The sequence below is a fragment of the Papaver somniferum genome, chromosome 3, assembly GCF_003573695.1.
Source record: "Papaver somniferum cultivar HN1 chromosome 3, ASM357369v1, whole genome shotgun sequence".
In the NCBI taxonomy this organism is placed as follows: domain Eukaryota; kingdom Viridiplantae; phylum Streptophyta; class Magnoliopsida; order Ranunculales; family Papaveraceae; genus Papaver; species Papaver somniferum.
The window spans coordinates 112168881-112190053 of NC_039360.1; the positions used below are offsets into that span (position 1 = coordinate 112168881).

General features: G+C 35.7%; 1 protein-coding gene and 1 long non-coding RNA gene across 2 annotated transcripts; one reads left to right on the plus strand and one right to left on the minus strand.

Annotated features, from left to right (window-relative positions):
• The first annotated feature begins 300 nt into the window (after positions 1–300).
• On the plus strand, positions 301–2806 carry LOC113357082. The gene is made up of 5 exons (XR_003363420.1): positions 301–777; positions 920–971; positions 1329–1475; positions 1678–1729; positions 2174–2806. It is a non-coding gene; the product is annotated as an uncharacterized LOC113357082 (long non-coding RNA).
• An 8114-nt stretch (positions 2807–10920) lies between these two features.
• Positions 10921–11763, minus strand: LOC113359862. Its single transcript, XM_026603434.1, has one exon. It carries the CDS (start codon positions 11761–11763, stop codon positions 10921–10923), a length of 843 nt encoding a protein of 280 aa, XP_026459219.1.
• Between the last annotated feature and the right edge of the window lie 9410 nt (positions 11764–21173).

A 21173-nucleotide genomic window follows, 5' to 3' on the forward strand; every position in this document is an offset into this window, starting at 1 on the left:
GCATCGCTGCGGTAATCCAACGGAAACTTCACGGGAGGTCATCCATCCCTGGATTACTTCCGCCCGAGCACGCTTAACTGCAGAGTTTTCTGCCAAATTCATTTTTCCCTAGTATTGATAAAATCTTTATTGTCATAATTCATTTTTCCCTATTATATCTCCAATTTTTTTCCTCAAATATTCTTTAAACCATAACAAATCTAACTCCTTTAAAAGCCTAAATCATATGAGCTCCACGTTGAACGGTGGAGTACCTCCTTCCTCCTTCAACGGTGATCCTCACCCACTCTTAGAATTGCTCCGTTCTCCTTTTGCTCATAGGAAAGAAAAACATGGATTTCTCGCACAAAAATACAAAAAAAAAAAAACCTTCACAAAAGGATTTCCTCCACGAACATAAAATAAACTTATTCCGTTCACGAAAAACCTAAGAACAAACCCTACGAACAAAACCAGGGTTTTTACCCTGAGAAACAAATCATTAATCATGATACAGAGAAAAGAAAACCAATGATATGCTTCCAATCCATCGAACGTCTTCTTAATCGCCATATCTCTGGCTCTCTGCTATGAATAAAAAAATCTCCTTTATTCTCTCGCCTCCGATAACCCTAAACCTTCATCACTCACTGTTTTTATTTTTCTAATCCTTTATAATCCTAAGTTAGGGTTTCAGATGATTGTGAATTTGAAGTGGTGTTTTTTCTGTTGAAGATTGTGTTCAGTCGATTAGGGTTTGTTGGTGCTGTAAATTCGATCAGTGAGGTTTGTTCGAAGGTAGTCAATTTATACATTTAAGATTTGAGAGATGTTTTTTAAGCTAATTAGGAGATGACAATGGTGATTTGATCTTTTGCTTCTTCTCCGTTTTTGTTTTTACGATTTATGTTTGCTTTATGTGGCAAGTTTATGTTTGCAGGAAATTTAGGAGGCTAAGTTGAATCACAAATACGATGCAAAAGAAGAAGAAGGTAAATATGTGCAAACCCTAGAATTTTTAATCTGTACATTTTTTTGATTAATTTGGGTGTTGAAATCAATTTGGGTTTTCAGAGAACAAGCTGATCCACCACCCATACCTTTCCTCTCACTTTTGATAAATTTTATTCCCGTTTGCTTATACTCATCCGACGAGTTTCAAACTTCAATTCGTTATACAGTAATCAATCATACCCTTATAGATTTTTGGGTATACAGTTTTATTTTCTCAATCAAATCATATGTAAGTGTTTTCGATATGAGCTCAGTATACTGCAGATGTAGTCGTAACAATTTAGGGTTTTTATTTCTCATATACTGAAATTGGGTCATACTTGGTTAATTCGTAGTCGGTCATTCATGGATAACAATTCTCTGTTCTCATCTCCGTCCACAAAAAATATCAGATGTTTCTCTAATGGTGTTGTCGACAAGAATGAGAAAGGCAAAAAGGATTGTATCTTTTGTACCACTATTCGTGGAGAATCCCATGCAAGGTAATTTGATCATTTTATTCTTTCTTTACTGAAGCATGTATGTATGCTTATTAAAATCCCATGAACCAGAAACCATGTATGCTTATTAAAATTTATTTCACACTCTCTTGCACGATCTATATGTATGAAGTATAGTTGCAGTTACAGGAAATAACACGATACTGAGTATTAGAATAACTCGTTGATCTTCTCCTATTTGCAGTAAGCCCACAATGGAGTGGCACATTTCGGGCATGTGAAATTTGCGTGTATAGGTAAATCTCTTGGTTTTGCTCTTTCGCAATGTCTCTGTCATTCATGGTTTTTTCCAGATTTTGATTTAATGAGACCATCTGCTTTAGTGGTAATAGATCGTTACCATTCAATAGGACTTTGGATTTGTGTTAGGTGGTATGCTAAACATGGACTTCTATTTTACACATATAAACATGGACTTTGGATTCAGTGTAGACTATGTCAGTCATAAGCTTATTTCTGTTAAATATACATTCTTCTGGGTGGTATGCGAAACTTGGTCTTCTATTTGAGAAATGTACTGGTGTTTTAGATTAATTGAAGATTTTTTTTTCGGTTTCAATTTGAGAAATTTGCCGGTGTAGACCATGAGAGTTGTAATTGTTTTGTTGTTTTCCATTTGACGTAAAGCCAATCAGTTAGGAAAGTGAGAGGGGTTGTTGTGATTTTTGAATAAATTGCAGGGAGAAATGGTGTTTGCTGCGAGCTGGTTATGATGGGTTTAGCTGGGGTTTCAAAGGGTTTGCAGAGGAGTTTGGTTAGAAAATAAAAAGGGGTTCTGCTGGTTGTATTCAAAGTAGTGGATATCGAGATGGCAGATTGAAAAATGGAAGTTTCTTAGTGCAGGATAGGGCTTGATTCAGAAGCCAGAAAGGTTTAGTTGTGCTACTGGTCCAACTGTATAAGATGGGCATGGTGGTTGCTTTATATGAATGAGGAGATGATTTTTCTGGTGGTGGAGAAGGTGCAGTGGTTTTACTGTTGGTTAGAGGTTGAAGCTGAATTAAATGAAGAAGCTAATGTTATGAAGAGTAACATTAGCTAAGTTTTCCAGGGAAATGGTGGTGAGATGTTGCAGTTGGTTGTTGTAGAGTGGCTAATGAAGATCGAGTTGAAATCCAGAAAGGTGTTATGGGTGTTGGTATTGCACGAGCATGGGCCGATAATGAACTGGATTAGAGAATATAAGCGTCTTGGCCTAAATGAGTGTGTATTTGTATATGAATTTTTGCAGGAATTGGCTGGAATCAATGAATGAATGTATGAATGCTATGCTGCTATACAAGAGGTTTACTATGCAGTTCTTTTTATTTAAATCCATTCTCTTTTGTGGTAATTCAATACAAATTAGGAAGCGTATTATGTAAGAGCAACTGCAATGGTGTGATCAAAACCATAAATCAAATAGCAAAAAGAACGACCAAATTTAAGTTTAGTATGTGGTGTTACACTAGGGTGGAAGAGTAAATTTGGTCAGGATCACTTTATACGTCCGCCCCATCACGGGATCACATTATACCTTCGCCCCACCATCCATCAGGATCACATTATACCTTCGCCCCATCATCAGGCTCACATTATACCTTCGTCCCACTCATCAGGCTCACATTATACCTTCGCTCGGTATCAGGCGCACTTATAATGTCCGCTCGACTATATTTGGTTTTGGTTTTAGTCTTGGTCCCAGATTAAATATACTCTGAGATTTGGTTTTAGTCCGGGTTTTGCTCTTTAGTCCATCCCGCTATGTCTGCTTTGTGGACCATATTTATAGTTTTACTCGCCCACTGTGATTGCTGTAAGGCAATATAAAAAATAGTGTATGCATAAAAACCTTTCACAAGGTGGCGTAAAGATGAAACAGAAAAGTTGAATTATGCTTATTGACTTCTTTAGTATCGGATACCGTTTAATTAGCTTGCATCCCTTGGGATATTTGTAGAATATAATGCTACCCGCCAACTATCTAATGATATTTGTTTCAGGCATCTTCAGATCTTATGATTTTGCTTAACCAAACAGTGGTTGATTAATAACAATTAACGTTTGATCTCATTATCGTAATCATCTTGGTAACGATTTATTTTGACGTATTCAAGTTGTGAGGTTATTACTAAAGAAGGTTGTTATTGGAGCGTCACACTCCTTTAGAGGGGCATCACCTAATAAGACAAAAACGAATCACCCATAAGTAATCAAAAATCCCTTATTTTATATAATTTTGTGATGACCAAACAACCCTTATTTGGCTAATTTTAATTTAGTTTAATTAATTACGCCTAGGTTGGACATATAGCAAACCTAGGCGTAAAATTGGAATTATGCTTGGAAATCAACTAAACCTAGGCGTAAAATTGGAATTACGTCTGGAAATCAACTAAACCTAGACGTAAAATTGGAATTACGCCTGGAAATCAACTAAATCTAGGCGTAAAATTGGAATTACGCCTGGATATTAACTAAACCTAGGCGTAAATTGGAATTATGCCTGGAAATCAACTAAACCTAGACGTGAACGACATACACATCAAATTTTACGCTTAAATTGAACTAAACCTAGGCATAAGTTCTTCAAAAAATAAATTACGATTAAAAATCTAGTACCGTACCCAGGCGTAACACTAGCAGAAAGTAAATAAAATCCTAATTTTACTTCGATTTCATTCGATTTAAGCACAAAAACGAGTACAAAAAGATGGGTTTGTTCGATTATTACCTTACATACACCATGGGTTGTTGTTGAGGAGTTTGAAAACTTCATTCTTCAATTGATTGAATCGGTGGAATGAGTTGAGGATGAAGTTGAGGTTGATTGAGATGTTGATTACCATCACTAGGATCAGTTTGCTTCTTCCTCATCTGTCTTTATTAGTTTTAATTGAAGGGTCATTTTGGACAAATTGCTATTGAATCAAAAGTATCCCTTAACCAGATTTTTGGTCACCAGATATCCAAGTGACGCCCTTTTAAAGGAGTGTGACGCCCCAATATCAGCCTTCTTACTAAAATTGTCAATACAATTTTTCTAATCAGATATTTTCACCACTATCATGGGATGACACCCTCAATGTTTCATTTTCCTCAAGTGTTTCACACTGTTGGCCGAAATCCACGTTTTCGTCCAACATCAAAATCACGTGACACCTAAATAGAAAATGCATCAGGACGGGACAAGGCACAACCGCGCGACACCAAATCAAAAATCCATCGGGACAGGGCGAGGCGAAGCCGAGCCACACCAAATCAAAAAATCCTAAGCATGTATTGGGATGGGGCGAGGCAAAGCCAAGCCACACCAAATCAACTCCTAAGAATACATGGGAACGGGGCGAGGCGAAGCCGAGCCACACCAAATCAAAAATACATGGGACAGGGCGAGGCGAAGCCGAGCCACACCAATTCAAAAATCCTAAACATGTATCGGTACGAGGCGAGGCGAAGCCGAGCCACACCAAATCACAAATGCATGGGGACGGGGTGAGGCAAAGCCGAGCCAAGCATGCATTGGGACGTGGCGAAGCATGCATTAGGACAGGCGAGGCGAAGCCGAGCCACACCAAATCAAAAATCCTAAGCATGCATTGGGACGGGGCGAAGCCCCACGACACCAAATAAAAATGCAGAGGTGCGAGGCGAGCCACATCACACCAAACCAAAAATACGATTAAAGTGTATAAATTAATGATGGTTTTCATGGTTCAAAGAAAGAGCCAGTGATACATTGTATCTGTAGCTGGTGCATAACTATGTCATTCTATTTGTTGTTGTATATTGAATTGGTGAACCAAGTTTACGAAGCCGCCCGGACATAACACGGGCACAAAATCTAGTATTTATTGAAATCCAACCAAATAAAATTAAGATTAAGCAAAAAGAAAGTTGAGTTTCCGTATTCTACTATTCAGATGAGCATGTTTCCGTCAAAGTAAGCTAAAAAAAAAATACGACCCAAGTTCTTTTTATTGGCTCTCTTGACTTGCCTGTATTGAAACCATATCTATATTGTTTGGCCGAACACAAACAATTAATATGCTTAGCAATATTTTTTTTTCTCTTTTTTTTTTCTTTTTTTCTTTTACATGTGAAAATTTCATAAATCATCATTGCAATAAGACCAAGCACTATGGTCGCTCTCATTCCTTCCCTATCCCTCAAATGTAGGGAAAAATTCAGAAAACCATCCACTATGATCTCCCGTATCCCTACATGAGTAGGGATATCCCTCACTTTCCCTATTTGAAGGATCACATCTGATCCGCCTTGTAAGGGAGGGAAATCACACGGCTACTCCAGTAGCCGTATTATTTTACGCTTTACGGATACTGAGTAGCCGTTTCGATAAAAATATTTGTTTGACCTTTTTACGTTTACACCTCTCTCACACCCGATCCTAACCATCCATCATTAATAACGGCTCTATTTTCTCCACCGTCGGATCCCAACTGTCATTTTTTCAAAATCCTCTATAAATACCACTCTAATTCTCACACCAAATCACATCAAATCAATTGATTTCTTATTTCTTCTTCTTTACATCAATTGATTTCTTATTTCTCTTCTTCTTACTATACTTCTTTGACTTTTATATTTATCTTCTACTACTCAAGTTTTATATTTTAGTTTGATTCAAAATGGTTAATAATTTTGTTCTACGGGAAGAGATTGATCTTACTGCTTCCTTTATTTATGTTAGTATGGATGAAATTGTGGGTTCGGGACAAAAAAACGCTATGTTTTGGATACGTATACACCAAATTTTTGTCAAACACAACGGCAATCCTAATGGAAGAGATTAGGCAGCCTTAAAAACCAAGATGAAAGCAATAAAAAAAAGATGTCAGAGAATTCGTGTCCATTCTTAACGCTATATATTGGCAAACCAAAAGCAGTGTGAGCCAAGAAGATTTGGTAAATTCTATTATTTTTGTTAAGTTTTCAATATAGTTGGTGATGTTTTTAATAAACCAAATTTTACATACAAAATTTTTCAGACAAAAGAAGGTCGAGAGCAATTTCAGTTTCAAACAGGGCAACCATTCAAGTATGATGCATGTTATGAAATGTTTAGAGAAAAGGTCCCTGGATTTAATTATGAACTCATTGTGGGCCAAAACAGTGAGTTGTTTAATAATCATCGTGACTTTGTATCATTCGAAGATGGTACTGAAGTTCTTTCTAATAGAGAGACTCATTGGAATTACAAGTATAATGCACGTCCTATAGGAACAAAAAAAACAAAAATGCAAGCTAGACAGAAGAAGGATCGTGAGCAAGGTATATTTAGAGAAGGTGATGAGGGAACATCTTCGATTAAGATGGAAGAAGATAGGATCTATCAACAAAGTGCTAGTATTTTGGAGTATCTTAAGGAAACACGATCAAGGAAGGAAAAAATGAGAGAACAAGAATCCCAATACCAAACAATTTGGGAGTATACTCAACAACCGAGTTATGAAATGGAAGAACAACTTGATTTGCAAAAGCTTCATCAACAGACTGGTCAAATGCATCAACAACAAATGCATTTAGATCAAGACAGTGCAATAATGTCTATGGACCTTAGTCGGTTAGCTCCCAACGAAAAAAAATATTATCGACGCAAGCAAAAGGAGATCTTGAAGGGGATGAATATAATCAACATTGAAGATTCATAAGATGATGATGTAATCCATCTCTAGTTGTTTTATCTTTTATTGAGTTTAGTTTTTTAAATTCTAGTCTAGGTTTAAATTAAAAGTGTTGTCCTAAAGTTCTAGTTAGTATTGTTGTTAACTTAATTTTAAAAGTGTTGTCTAAATTAATTTAAATTGTTGTTTGAATTAATAAAAGGCTTGAATATGTTGTAACGAAACGGTTTTCATATTCAAATTAATAACTTCATTATCACTTCACTAAACTAATATTCATTAATAACTTAAAAAAGAAATTACAATAGATCATTCGATTAAAAGCGTGTATCGCTCTGTCTTCATTGCACGATAGGTCTGAATACATTACATGTTATTATTTTTCTTGGTGTGAGATTCAACGATCAATGCCGCTTCGATATGATAAAACGGTTCTCATCTCCAGGATTTATATGCATCTTGTGCAGCGGACCTGTACCTTCTGTACCTATCGAGAAACTCATTTTACTTGATGCATAATCTCCTAACATGATTTGTCCTTGAACAAATGTGGGATGGTTCATAATCAAAGCGTGGTTGCTTACCCGTCGGTTTAACGAAAGGACCCCAACCAACTTGAATCCAAAATATAGTATGATCTTTAGGATCTTCTGGAAAATCATCCTTGAGAAGGTAAAAGTTTCTAATCCATTCCGTCTCTTTTACAACATCCTTTAACCTTGCCCTCAGTTGGAATTGTTCTTGACCTCGTTTCCGTGCCTTGAGTTTTTCTTCGTATTCTGTCGCAGCCGATGATGAATTTTTGGTTTCTTTTGTGGATTTTGTTTGCTTAACACTTCATCCATCACATTATTTGATTTGGTAGGTGATGAAGACGTTGTTGCGTTCGTAGTAGCTTGATCTCCTCTTTTACATATCTCTTTTTCCATTGCAGCAATTGATTGAGTGGTTCGCTTGCATCTTCTAAGAATATCTTCGATTGAGTTGGTGGTTATTGATTGATTTACCATTGAATAGATGTTTAGCTTTGATTTTCACCTCAAAGATTGATACTGCAAAGAAGAATGGGTAGATTGATGCTGCAAAGAAGAAATGGTTATCTTTCTTATATAGGAATCATTCCCAACGACCATATTTATTAAAACTCGTGCCCAACGGCCATATTTCTTAGAACTCGTGCCCAACGGCTCTATTTCTTAGAACTCGTGTCCAACGGCTCTATTTCTTAGAACTCGTGTCCAACGGCTCTATTTCTTAGAACTGGTGTCCAACGGCTATATATTTCTTTGTATAATTAGAGAACATTTTTTCTAACCAACAACAATCTCAATTCATTCTCAAATATAAACCTCAATCATGTATTATAACAGTTCGAGTAGAAATGGAAAACAAATAGTATGTGTGGAAGCAAAAGGGGTTTGTCCATGTTGTTTCATGGATAATCATAGTCTACTTCAATGCCCATGGATATATACAAAATGTCCCCAACGTGGTTGCACCGGCACTAGGAAGGTAAAAGAGTCGATACCGGAGAAGATAAGGTATTTGGAATGTGAGTATGCTAAATGTACGGGAAAAGCACAATGTTTGGAGGATGCAATGAATGATGCAATAAAACAAGATAAAGTTGACGAACTCTGTAAGAACTTCAAACTAAAAGGAAAGGTGGAGTTTGAATGCAGCAATGGGATTCCCTATGAAACCGAGGGTTGTAATTTCTTTATGAAAATGCACCGGTCAAGTGCAAAGAAAACATATGGAAAACGTTACTGGAAATGCCTTGTCTGTGAAACGGTGGCATGGGCTGAATAAATGTTGTTATGTTTTAGTTTAATCAAGAGTTTGAATATCAATTGATGTAATGTGCTTTTTTTTATAATTAGTATGTGTTGTTGTAAGAGTTTAAATGTGATGAGCATGATGTAATGTGCTTCTGCAATAAATAATAATAGCTATTTTCATATTCATATGATTAACGATTACATTCAGCACGTGCAACCAGCATTTAAACCAATATGCGACCCTATTGGACGAGTTATGTCTCGTGAGGGTTTATAGAGAGATATACCCACAAAACTTATCATTATTTAAATTGTTTACTCTTCATCTGATGATTCAGAGGATGAATCTTCAAAGGGGGAAGGGTCATACTCTGAGAATCTGTTTTTCAAAATCACATAGCAATTAAAAAATCTAAAAGGTTTCCCCTTCTTTTTTTTCGTAACTCTCCAAAGAAAATTGCTCCTACAACAAAATAAAACAATATCAATTTACAATTAAATTATTCAACAATTCAGTACACATACACAAAAAATTGTTGGATAGGTAACCTGTAAGTTTCTTACGATTTCCGAAGGTACCGGTGTCCTCCAAAGATATAAGGATCTCCGTGTCGATACATATACTTTCACGTCTGAAGTGATAACGTTTAACCTTGTTTTCAGATACTTCACCGTTCTTTCATTAGGATTCCCGTTATCTATAGTCAACCTTTACAACAACTGCTCCAAAAAATTTGTGTTATTTAGTTGTTCATCTTCTTCTTCATTCTTTAGATGAATATCAACCCATAAAATAACTATCAATTCGTCATCATCCGGAATAAAAACCCACCATAATTAAAAAAGAAAAGTGTTGTAGATAATAAGTTAGACAAAAATAAGTGTTTATTTTTGAAGATGGAGAAGAGAGTTTGTCGAACTAATGTGTTCATTGGTAAATAATATGTGAATCCTTTATACATGGTCAGTATAAATATCCACACATTGTATAAAGAGATTGCACGGATAAGTATACTAATCCATATACTGTACAAAGAGATTTCACGGATATGTATACATATCCACATACTATACAAGGAGATTTAAATGATTTAAACCATATGCCATCAAATATAAATGTATTCATTTGCATACATAAATGAATCCCCAAAATAATTTAAAGTCTGGTATTACATATGCATGTAACATTAGAAATCTTAAAACACAACAATGAAATACTTCCTATGCCTCAACATCATCATGATCATACATACCCGCATCATCGTATGCAACATCATCGTCACTGTCAGAATCCTCATCATCATCGTCCTCCTCATCGTCAACGTCCTCATCATCGTCATAATCCTCCTAATCGCCAGAATGCTCATCGTCAGCTCCATCATGTTCATATTCGTCTCCATATACATGTTCAACTGCATGTTCAAAGTCATCTGGGATTTGATCATTGTAATCTCCATAATAATCAAATGGTCCATCCTCGTTTTGACCAGGAACTACTTCTTCTTCTAAGTATGTATCTTCATAATTTCCTTTTGATGATGGAAGTACCACGTATTCCATATCTGAACCCTCCAAACTAGACAAATCCCCTGCCTGGCCTCCTCTACCAGGACGCGCAACAATGTGCTTGACAAGATGATTTCTTAGTTGTAGGTGCATTTCTAGGTTTTTCAGAGATGACATAAATACCCGACCATTAATGGTAGGTTCCGGAATCGGAACAGGAACAACTCTGCCCCAATCCGTATCCCGACGTTCATGCTCGATAATCATGTTGTGTAAAATAAGACAATATTTCATAATTAGGTTCAAGTCAGATTGTTGCCAATACTTACATGGTGATCCGACAATTATGAATTTACCCTGAAGCACTCCAAAAGCACGCTCGACATCCTTTCTTTTAGCCATTTGATACTTGTTGAATCTCACATACTCGGGAATTTCCAATGTCTGACTAAAAGCTTGTACAATTGTAGTCAACTTTGGATAGATACCATCAGCTAAGAAATAACTCATATGGTATTAGTGACCATAGATGACATAATTGCATGGAGGTGCTACACCCTTTAGCATGTTATCAAAAAGGGGTGAGTGTTCCAACACATTCAAATCGTTGTTTGATCCAGGCATTCCAAAAAAAACATGCCAAAACCACAAATCGTATGATGTCACCGCCTCTAATACCAAACTACTATATTTGTCTTTAACCCGGTAAGTTCCTTGCCAAGCTACCAGACAATTCTTCCACGGCCATTGCATACAATCAACACTACCCAGCATTCCGGGAAAACCTCGTTCTGCATTCTCAGCTAGCAACCTCTGAACATCTTCAGGAGTGGGTTCACGCAAATATCTTTCTCCAAAAGTCATGCAAATGGTGTGGAAAAATATTTTTAGATACATGTATATTGTAGTTGCACCCATACGAGTGTAATCATCAACACTATCAGCTGCCGTACTTTTGCACAAACATTTTATCACGACAACTAATTTCATATGCGGAGAATGCCCTATAGTACCGGTTGCATCTGGAAGTTGGTGCCATTCTGGATCAACTTCAAGCAATTTTCCTAACAATTTCTCGAATAAGTCTTCCCTCATGCCTAGACGTTGTTTGAATTGTCTTGAGGTATAACCAGTTCCAGACGTAAAATAATCATTCATCATTTTGGTATCATTCCACACCCGATCACGCGTTATTACACTACGTGTATGTACCTCCCTAGGTACCGATTGTCTAATAATACGCAATCGTTCACCCAAACATAGTTGTGTAAACATTAGCAAAGCTTTCTCTTCTTCATCACTAGAGCTATCCAAATAAATACCATATTTAACTCTCACATAAGCACGCATTAGACTCATTATGTACCTTTGCAAACAACAAACACAGTATCAATTTGTGTATACCAAATAATTATACAAGTCAATCAATGTTATACATCGATATAGTAGTTTACCAACATTTCATTTAACATAAATCAAGACGCACAACAATTAATCATGGATTTTTCACTAAATATATGTTTTAATTATATTATTGAATTGCATACTACAAACCTAACCAACCTAAAAACAAAAATTTCATCAAAATCAGAATCAAAATCAAATTAATTTCAAATCCTAAAATTAGAATCACTCACCTTAGATGATTTTTTGGATGAAATTCGAAATTGAAGAACGGATTTGTTTCACCTTGGAGTAACGATGAAACCCTTTTAATTTAAACCAACGAATCGCGATGAATCAATATGAAAATTGAAAGGGGATAAAAGGGGTTTGAAAGGGTTTTGAGAGGATGAAAAACTAGAGAAGAAGAAGAAGTGGGAAATCCAAGCGAGGTTCTGATGACTTAAACTATAAAACGGCTACTCAGTAGCCGTACTGGTCAAGTCAACGAGTTGACTGAGTAGCCGTATGGCACTATTCATACGGCTACTGAGTAGTCTCCCTAAAAGTAAAGAAGTAGCTGAACAAGATTCTTCATTTTGCATATCCACTACATAAAAATCAACTGGAAATATTAATTCATTCAATTGATCTAACACGTCTTCCACAAGTCCCTTAGGATCAATGGAAGACTTATTTCCCAATTGAATAACTGTCCCCGTCTCCTGTAAAGGTCTAAGATTTAAAGAATCACAAACATGAGTTGACATAACACTTATGGATACACCAAAATCAAGTAAAGCATGCTCAAACCTCTTGGTACCAATAGTAATAAACACCGTGAAACCTCTAGGGTCTTTGCACTTTGCATACATCTTCTTTAGTAACATAGCAGAAGAATTTTCGCTTATCTGAGCAACCTCATTAGCAGTCAACCTATCTTTTTTGTACACAAATCCTCCAGAAATTTGGCACACCTGGTTCAGTTTTGATGGTCCCAATAAATGGGATGTTGATTTGAAACTTACTGAAGATCTCCATTATCTCTTTATCTTGAGCTTGCTTTGTACACTTGTCAAAACATCTAGGAAAAGGAGGTGGTGTAACATGTGTAGGAACCCAAACCTTAGGTTGGCCAGTTGAAGGTGGCTTTTCGTTAGGTTCGGCTTGCACCTATTCTTCCTTACCTGAACTCGAATCTATAATCGGTTTTGGGTCTGATTTTGAGAACGACCCCAGATTAGAATTTCGGTCTAAATCATCACTTAATTATGCTATTTTGGATCCAACTGCTTTCCACTTCTCAACAACACTGCATTAACCTGGTCTTTCGGACTAACAAAGGATTGTGAAGGAAGTTTTGAAGATATCCGAGCCTTCATTAAATTCATATGGCTTACTATCTTCCCCATCTGAGTTTGCAGATCCTTAATAGCAGAATCGGTCTTATGTTAATATTTTATGTTTTTTGGAAAATTCTGTCATGTTTCTGGATATTTCCTTTTATCTTTGCATTATAACCTTCATCATATCATCTAAACTAGAACTTTGATTATGTTGTTAAGGTTGTGGTTGAGGTTGGAACTGTGGTTATTAAGAACCACTTCGTCTCTCATATGGATTAGAGTTGCAGCTTGCTTATTTACATAATTGAAATTCGGATGATCTTTCGAACCTGTATTATAAGTAGAAGAATAGGGGCCATACCTTTTCTTTTGATTTTGTAAAAGAACATTTACCTTTTCGGCCTCTTATCCATATGTAGGAACATAAGTTGCACCACTTTCTCAATATTGTTTAACCAATGTTCTGATTGCGAAGACCCTACTACCTCACTAGTTCTTATAGTATTTGAGTCTTTTCTGGTATAAAAATGTTGCACATTCAAATCCATACTCTCAATCAAACTGGTTGCTTGTGAGAATATCTTTTCACTAAGTGCACCACCTGAGGCTGCATCAATCAAACACCTCTATTCTGGAAGTAACCTTCATATAATTATTGAATGGTGAATACTGGAGCGATGTTGTATTATAGGAAGCTTGCCAACAAACTTTTGTACCTTTACCAGTATTCATAAAGAGTGTCTCCTGTAATCTGCATAATACTACTGATCTCCTTAGGAAAAGCTGCAACTTTGGAAGTAGGAAAATACTTCTCCAAAAATAGTTTCTTCATGTTAAACCATGTCTTAATGCTTCTGGAAGGAAAATAATACAACCACGAATCTGCTTGATCTAATATGAGAATGGAAAAGCTTGCAACATATTCGTTTCTTGTCTTCAGTACCCTGCCGTAGACTTGTCATCACATTCTGAAATACTTCAAGATTCCTATTCGGATCTTCGCCTAGAAGTCCCTTGAACTTCGGTAAATGGTGAATCAGAGTTCGACTTTAATTCAACTACGTCAGTTAGGATAATACACAATAGTTGTGAATATAAGCATCAAGATGTCAATTCTCGCAACTTCTTTTCCGGAGGTGGAGGCGGTGGAGGATTTCCGTTCATCATCTCTTTTAATGACGAATTTTGTAGAGTTATTCCGCTTTGAGTAGTAATACACACTGCTGATAATCGTCGCGATAACTAGGAGCCCGAGATTAAGCACCTGAAATTGAAAAAATGTTGAAAACAGTACCAAAAACTAAAAATAAAACCAAAAAAATAAAATTTAATATAAAATAAAAAATAAAAAAAATAAATGAAAAATAAATAACAACTAAAAGCTACCAACTGCTCCCCGAAAGCGGCGCAAAATTTTGATGCATGTCGTGAATGCAACAAATTAAATCACTTATTTTCACACTATTAACTGGTAATATAATGGTAGCAAGGATAGTTCCCATGAAGAGCAGTGAGTTTTCAGTTGTCAAATATCACAAATGGAGGGTTTTGTTTATTAGGTTATAAAGCAAGGAAAATAACAAATCAATTAATAAAGATGTAATCAAGGATGAGAGATATGATCGAGGAGTCTTTCTTCGTTACTAAACACTCATCAAAGTAATAATTATCTACTCGTCATTAATCACAGATTATCACCAACCGTAGGATAAATGTTAGATCGGCATTATCCCCGAAATTTCTTTTATCACTGGATACATAATTTCTCGCTTACCAAATTCTATTTTTCTAAACCACCTAGAAGTAGATAATCCTAGATGTAACCTAGTCAAATGCTTTAAAGTCTATGAATTTATGTCAATCCTAGTAGTTAAACTCTTAGATCAAGGTCCACTTACTATTTTTTTCTTTAATCGCGATTGCTCCACAGAATCCCCCTGCAAGGTCTCATGATTTCTACTTGTGTATAGGTTGTTCGATTATTACACTTACCTCACAATATTTTACTAGAAATAAATCAATCAAATAATCAATATAGTATACATCCTAAACCATCATCATTCAATCAATCATAAACAATAATAATAATAATAAAAAAAATCGATAATCATGTGAAGAAATCAAAATAACTTCATACAATGAATCAAATCATGTTTAGAACTTAGAATTCATCCTCAATCAAATAGGAGTTTAGCTACTCATGGATTTAGTAAAAACCATGATATACATATGAGATAATAAAAGAGAAATAAATTTAATGATGAAAGCACCCAAAACCCTAGCTTTCTCTCCTTGTCTTCTTTCCTCCACTTCAGAACCTTGATTAAACACGTACTGGAACTCCTTTGAAAAGCATTTGGAAAGTCTCCCTAAATATCCCTAACAATATTAGGGTTTGGGAATACTTCGGAACTAATTTCCAAATTTGTCAAGTATTTTCGTTACTTTTCGAAGTAGGGGATCGGTCCTGCTAGAGATCCCTGGGTGAGAAACCGATCCTAGTAGAGATCCTCAATAGAAATCCTGAAACTATTTTTCTCATATGAACTCAGAATGACCTCATTCTTTTTGAGTTCACTTAGTCTCTTCATTTTCTTGAACATAGAGCTGAAATATCTTGAATTTGGTCGAGTTCCACCTGGTCATTAGCCCACGCTCACTTTTATGTCCATTTCAAGCTTTCAACACTCTTTTCGCTCTTTTTGGATGATTCTACTTGAACAAGAAAAATAAAGGAAAACAAGAGTAATAAAAGGTAATGTACAAGAAATATAGCAAATACAGAAGCTTGGAATTGATAAGAAAAGTATAGTAAATTATGTACTTATCAGTACCATTACAAGAATAAGGTGATATGTGAGGTATATTCATTTGAATAAGGATTCATCTCTGCAAATAATTTATTTTTATCTTTTTTCTTTATTATGTTCCCCTTTTTCTTCATTGATCTTTATCAATACATAGGTTTTGATATTTTGTACATTATACAAAATGATGTCATGCATACTGAAATGAAGAGGGTACCAAGTACACCACAATATTTTCGATGTCAACCTATATGACTGACACCTTGCATGATCCAATATAAAAAGAGACTGTCAAAAAGATAACAACCACCAGATATACACTCGGTACATAGTACAATTCCGAAACTGAACTTAACTATAAGGATCAACCCAAATGTTTTCATTAACGTACAAGTGAAATTAATTTACTATAACTAAAACGATAATTATGATGTGAAAAGTAAAGTAAAAGCATAACACAATGTTTTGTTAATGAGGAAACCGCAAATGCAGAAAAACCCGGTACCTAGTCCATTTATGAATGCTCTTAGAATTAAGCTGCTATATAAAGACTACTACTAACTTCATATAGTTGAGACCAAGTAATCTACCCCTAGTTACCTAGTTTCTTCAGTATCCCTGCGCCTACAACCACTATGGACAAGACACGTGAATTCTAAGATACAGTACACTATCTTAAGTTGCTTCACCAGCCGTGATTACTTCTTGCACTCAACTTCTTTGGATAATATTCTGAAACAGTAAAGGACTAAACCATATTCGGTAACTGCTCTCTAAATATCAAGATGTAAATCAGAGATTTATGTGGGTCAAATAAAGGCTCTTCCGCTTAATCTCAGAAACTCCTGTAAGATCTACCAAGCTCTAGACTATATAGATAACTAGATCTATGTATACAAATTATCATATTCGGATACTGATGAATACCAACAAATGATAGTTTGTCGATATTATATGACTAGCAATAAGATGTCTGTCAAAAGATAAACAACGCTAAGTTTGATCCCATCCGATCAACAAGTATGTGCACGAAGTAAATCACAAAGATAGGAAACCAATAAGAAATACTATTGTCTTCAAATTTTCAATTCTTCAATGTACCTGTAAAAATAAACTTGATTCCACTTATGATCGATCATACACAGAGTGGAGTATGTTAACAATGGATGATCACAAGTCTACATAAAATGTAAAGACATATCAGAACAACCGTTAATCCTTGATCTAGTTTGAGTGACCTTATGTCAGAAGAGAAGGATCTCAAGAATAATCAAACTAGGTGCAATCAAGATTTAACAACCATTATCCAATTAAATCGATGATCGAAAACTAAAATAACAATGCAAATTTTAGTTTCCCACCAACGGTACTATCTAGACGCTTCTTAATCCCACATAAGTCTTTAAACTAGCGGATGTAAGAGATTTCTCCTAATTAGGTTACACTCCTCTCCAATATAGTATTACAAGTAATACTATTAGTTGGCTACAAAAGTGACTACAAAATGAAGTGCCTACCTCAGGATAAGTTTATAAGTAGAACAAACTTCGCTATCTATATACCAAGGTAGTTTGGACACCAAGGAATTTTCAGAATCGAAAATATTCTCAAGATATGAAATAAGCACTAGTATTCGATTTTGTCTAATTCCAACCGTTTCTGTTTGGGGTCTCACCTTGAGTATCAAGGAATATATTTAAACAATAAGAGATAAGATTTTACACATGTTCAAATTTCACTATGTCGACATCTTGAACTCTTCTATTTAGCAAACCCACATTCCGAAAAGCACACAAACCCTAGAGAATAAGTGAAACCTGGAGATAAGATTTTGCAATCGGGATCGGTTCTGCTAGAAATCCCCAATAGGGATGTGTCATGTTATAGATCACCAAGGCCATGCTATGGATCCCCAAAAGGGATCGGTCCTGCTATAGATCCTCAATAGGAATCACACCACCATTCTCATTGGTTCATTTCAACTACGAAACAAGTTCCGCAAGTCTTCTTTTCTAAAATCATGTAACTAAACATAGTTTTATAGGTATAAAATCAATCCTAAGTTCAATACACAATTTAGTAACAATTTACAAAGATATTGTCCATGTCACATTTACGAAGTTTAAAAGATAAGCGTTACATTTCGTATACAACTTTGCACGTCATGTTTTCAATCTAAACGACTTGAAAGTTACGTAGATACAAATGGAAACAAGTCAAGTCTTGTAAATTAACATCGAGTAAAAGGATGATTTGTTCGTTGATGTCGATACGTCTTCGGATTCCCCGGGTCGTCAGAGTAATACTTGTATGTTTTAATATTTCTAGACTTCCTATTCTAACCTAACGAAGTTGACTCTAGTAACCTAATCAAGCGACCTTGAGCTTTTGGAACTAAAATATGACAATTAATCTTGGCATGAGAACGCTTGGCGGATTCAACCGAACAATGCTCTAACACATAATGTTGTCTTAGTCTTACACATTTGTCACGACAATGGAATAAATTATTCAGATATCCGCGAGGACAATAACCTTTCTCCTTGTGTATGTGATATATACTTTAGAGTCTAGTTTATCCTGGAACTGATCTTTATTGTATATTTTTTCATCAATTTTTGGGAGTTGAATCTTACTTCTATTCAATATTACTCACTTCTTGCAGTTACATTCTCACATGATGGGTCAGTAGAAATAAATGTGGCATAATGCTCAAATCATGTATAGGAGTAAAACATTTACTTGGGGTTATCAAATGTATTTAATTCTTCTCTTGTTATAATATGAGTATAAAACTGTTAGAGCATAGCTTGGTTGAACCCACCAAGCGTTGGCATGTCGAGTTTGGTTGTCATATTTTAGTGAACCAAAACTCATTTAAAGAGTCGCTTGATTATGTACTAGAGTCAACTTCGCATAGGTTATCTTGAAAGTATTAGGATGTGAGACATTACAAGTATTGTGAAGACTTGAAGAAGTGAGGAGCTACAACGATAACAACATCCTTCCACTTGAGGTTAGTGATATTTGACTTGAACTGTTTCATTCCCTAATGTATCTTTCAAGTCGTGCATATTGAAAACATAACTGCGAAGCATGAATGATTACACTCTAGTTAGACGTAGTAGTAAGGAATACAATACGAAGTATAATGCTTATCTTTTGAACTTCGTATATAAGTGTAGATGGGGAAAAACGATTTGCTGGTTGTTACGGAATTGAGGAGACGACCGTATGGAGGAGACTCCTTGAACCGAGCGAAATGTTTAACCTCACACAGATGCACTGCAAGAATGGAGTGCTTTAAGTTCGAGAGACCAATCTGTAGGACTCCGGCCTAAACCAAGACAATGGTCGTCAATTCGGTCACAAGAGAGGATGGGTCGATATGTAGGAGGGAAGCTGAGAAATGTGTGAGATCAATGGTGATCGAAGATTGTAGGTGTGTTGTGTATTCTGCGTAAAGAAATAAGATAAGATCTGATTGATTGAATTTGCTCTGTTGAGAGTAATTGCTCAGACGTTGAGATGTTAATCTCGTGTTGTCTGTTTGACGAAAATATTGTCTTGTTTTCAATCATGATTCAGAGACTTATTTATATTGCTAGAAGTGTAAACACCTTGATCCCATGAAGTGTGAAAGTTGCTGGAGTCAAAGAGTGGGGAAGTGGAAATCGTGTTAACACCAGTTTCTCATCGTGTGGAGACTTGGTTGATTTTCTACCCACTACTTTGTTAACTCCTTCAACTAATTTCACGACGTGCTCACATTCTCATCGTGTATATGAACACATGTGCCGTAGACCGCCAGACCAAAACCCTAGTTAATATCCCCCATGTAACACGATTGATGTCTCGTTAGTCAGTTGCTGACTTCATGGGACGATGAGTCCTTGTATTGCTGAGTCGAACAAATGTTATAGGACTCATGAATTGAACATGTCTGTTGAGACAGAAGTATAATTGTCGAATAAATGTTGATAGTTAAGGTGAGAAAATATTGCTCATGGATCGTTGAATATTGATAGTTGAACCAATATTCCTTAGTATGATCAAATATTGCTCATTCGAGCAAGTGTTGCTCGTTTGATGAATTATTGGTAGTATGACCAAATAAAATATTATTTTAAGATACTGGAAACTGAACCGATTATTATTAATAAAATGTTGATCATGGGATCGTCGTAAAATTATTAGTGTTTGAATCTGCTCAGAATTATGCTTTCACAGAGGTTTGGATTCGAAACCCTAATTTTGATCAATTGCTGATCAATTGATGATTTATTGAAAATCAACCATGGAGTGAAGGAGGGACCGGCTACATGGGATGATGGATCGACCATGTAGCGCCCAAATGCTCGAGTGAACAAAATACCAAAGCCTCTTTGTAGGATCAGAATTTCGCGACAACGATACGCTCGCGAAATTCTTAACAACGCATTACAAAAATGTCGCAGAGCACTTTGAGAAACTATACAATAGGTGATATTAGCTTAAACATAAGAAAAATGTAATAACTTTGCGAAGATTAGCGAAATTAACATTTGTAAGCTTGCGATATCATCGCAAGCCAGATCCGAAATTAGGGGAAATCTTAGCTGCATATGAGCTGTCACCCACTAGGTAGAATCCTATATAAAGAGAAAGGCAAGAGAGAGAATGGGGATAGATAATCAGAAAGAGAGACACACTTTAGAAGAGGATACATTCTTTAGAGAGAGAAAGTAGAATTGGTTGTATTATTATTATCTCCTTCTTCTTCCTCCTTCAAGAACCTAGAGCTCCAAATACTCATTAATGGAGTCTCCATGTAATCAAGATGTAATTACAAATAATCATAGTAAAACCTAACCCCCTGGATGTAGATCAAATTGATTGAACCACGTAAATCTTGTGTCTTATTTTCTATTTTCATTATCTTTATATTTATTTTCATATCAAATAAGTTTAGATCTAGAAATCATGGTCATGATAATACAAGGGGTGTGATGTAGGATTTCCTGCAACTACATAATGGCGCTAGAAACAGGGACGAGTAAAGGATTTATCCTTCCTGTAACTTGTTGATTCAAGAAATTTTCATGAAGATTAGCTACTGTTCATATTTTTCTAGATCTACAAAATTTAGGTTCAAAATTGGAAATTTTATGAAAGAAATCACACTTTCAGGGAGTTAACATCATCAACAATTCAAAGACATGAAAATAGTGAGAGAAAAAAATTAGTTGTTGTG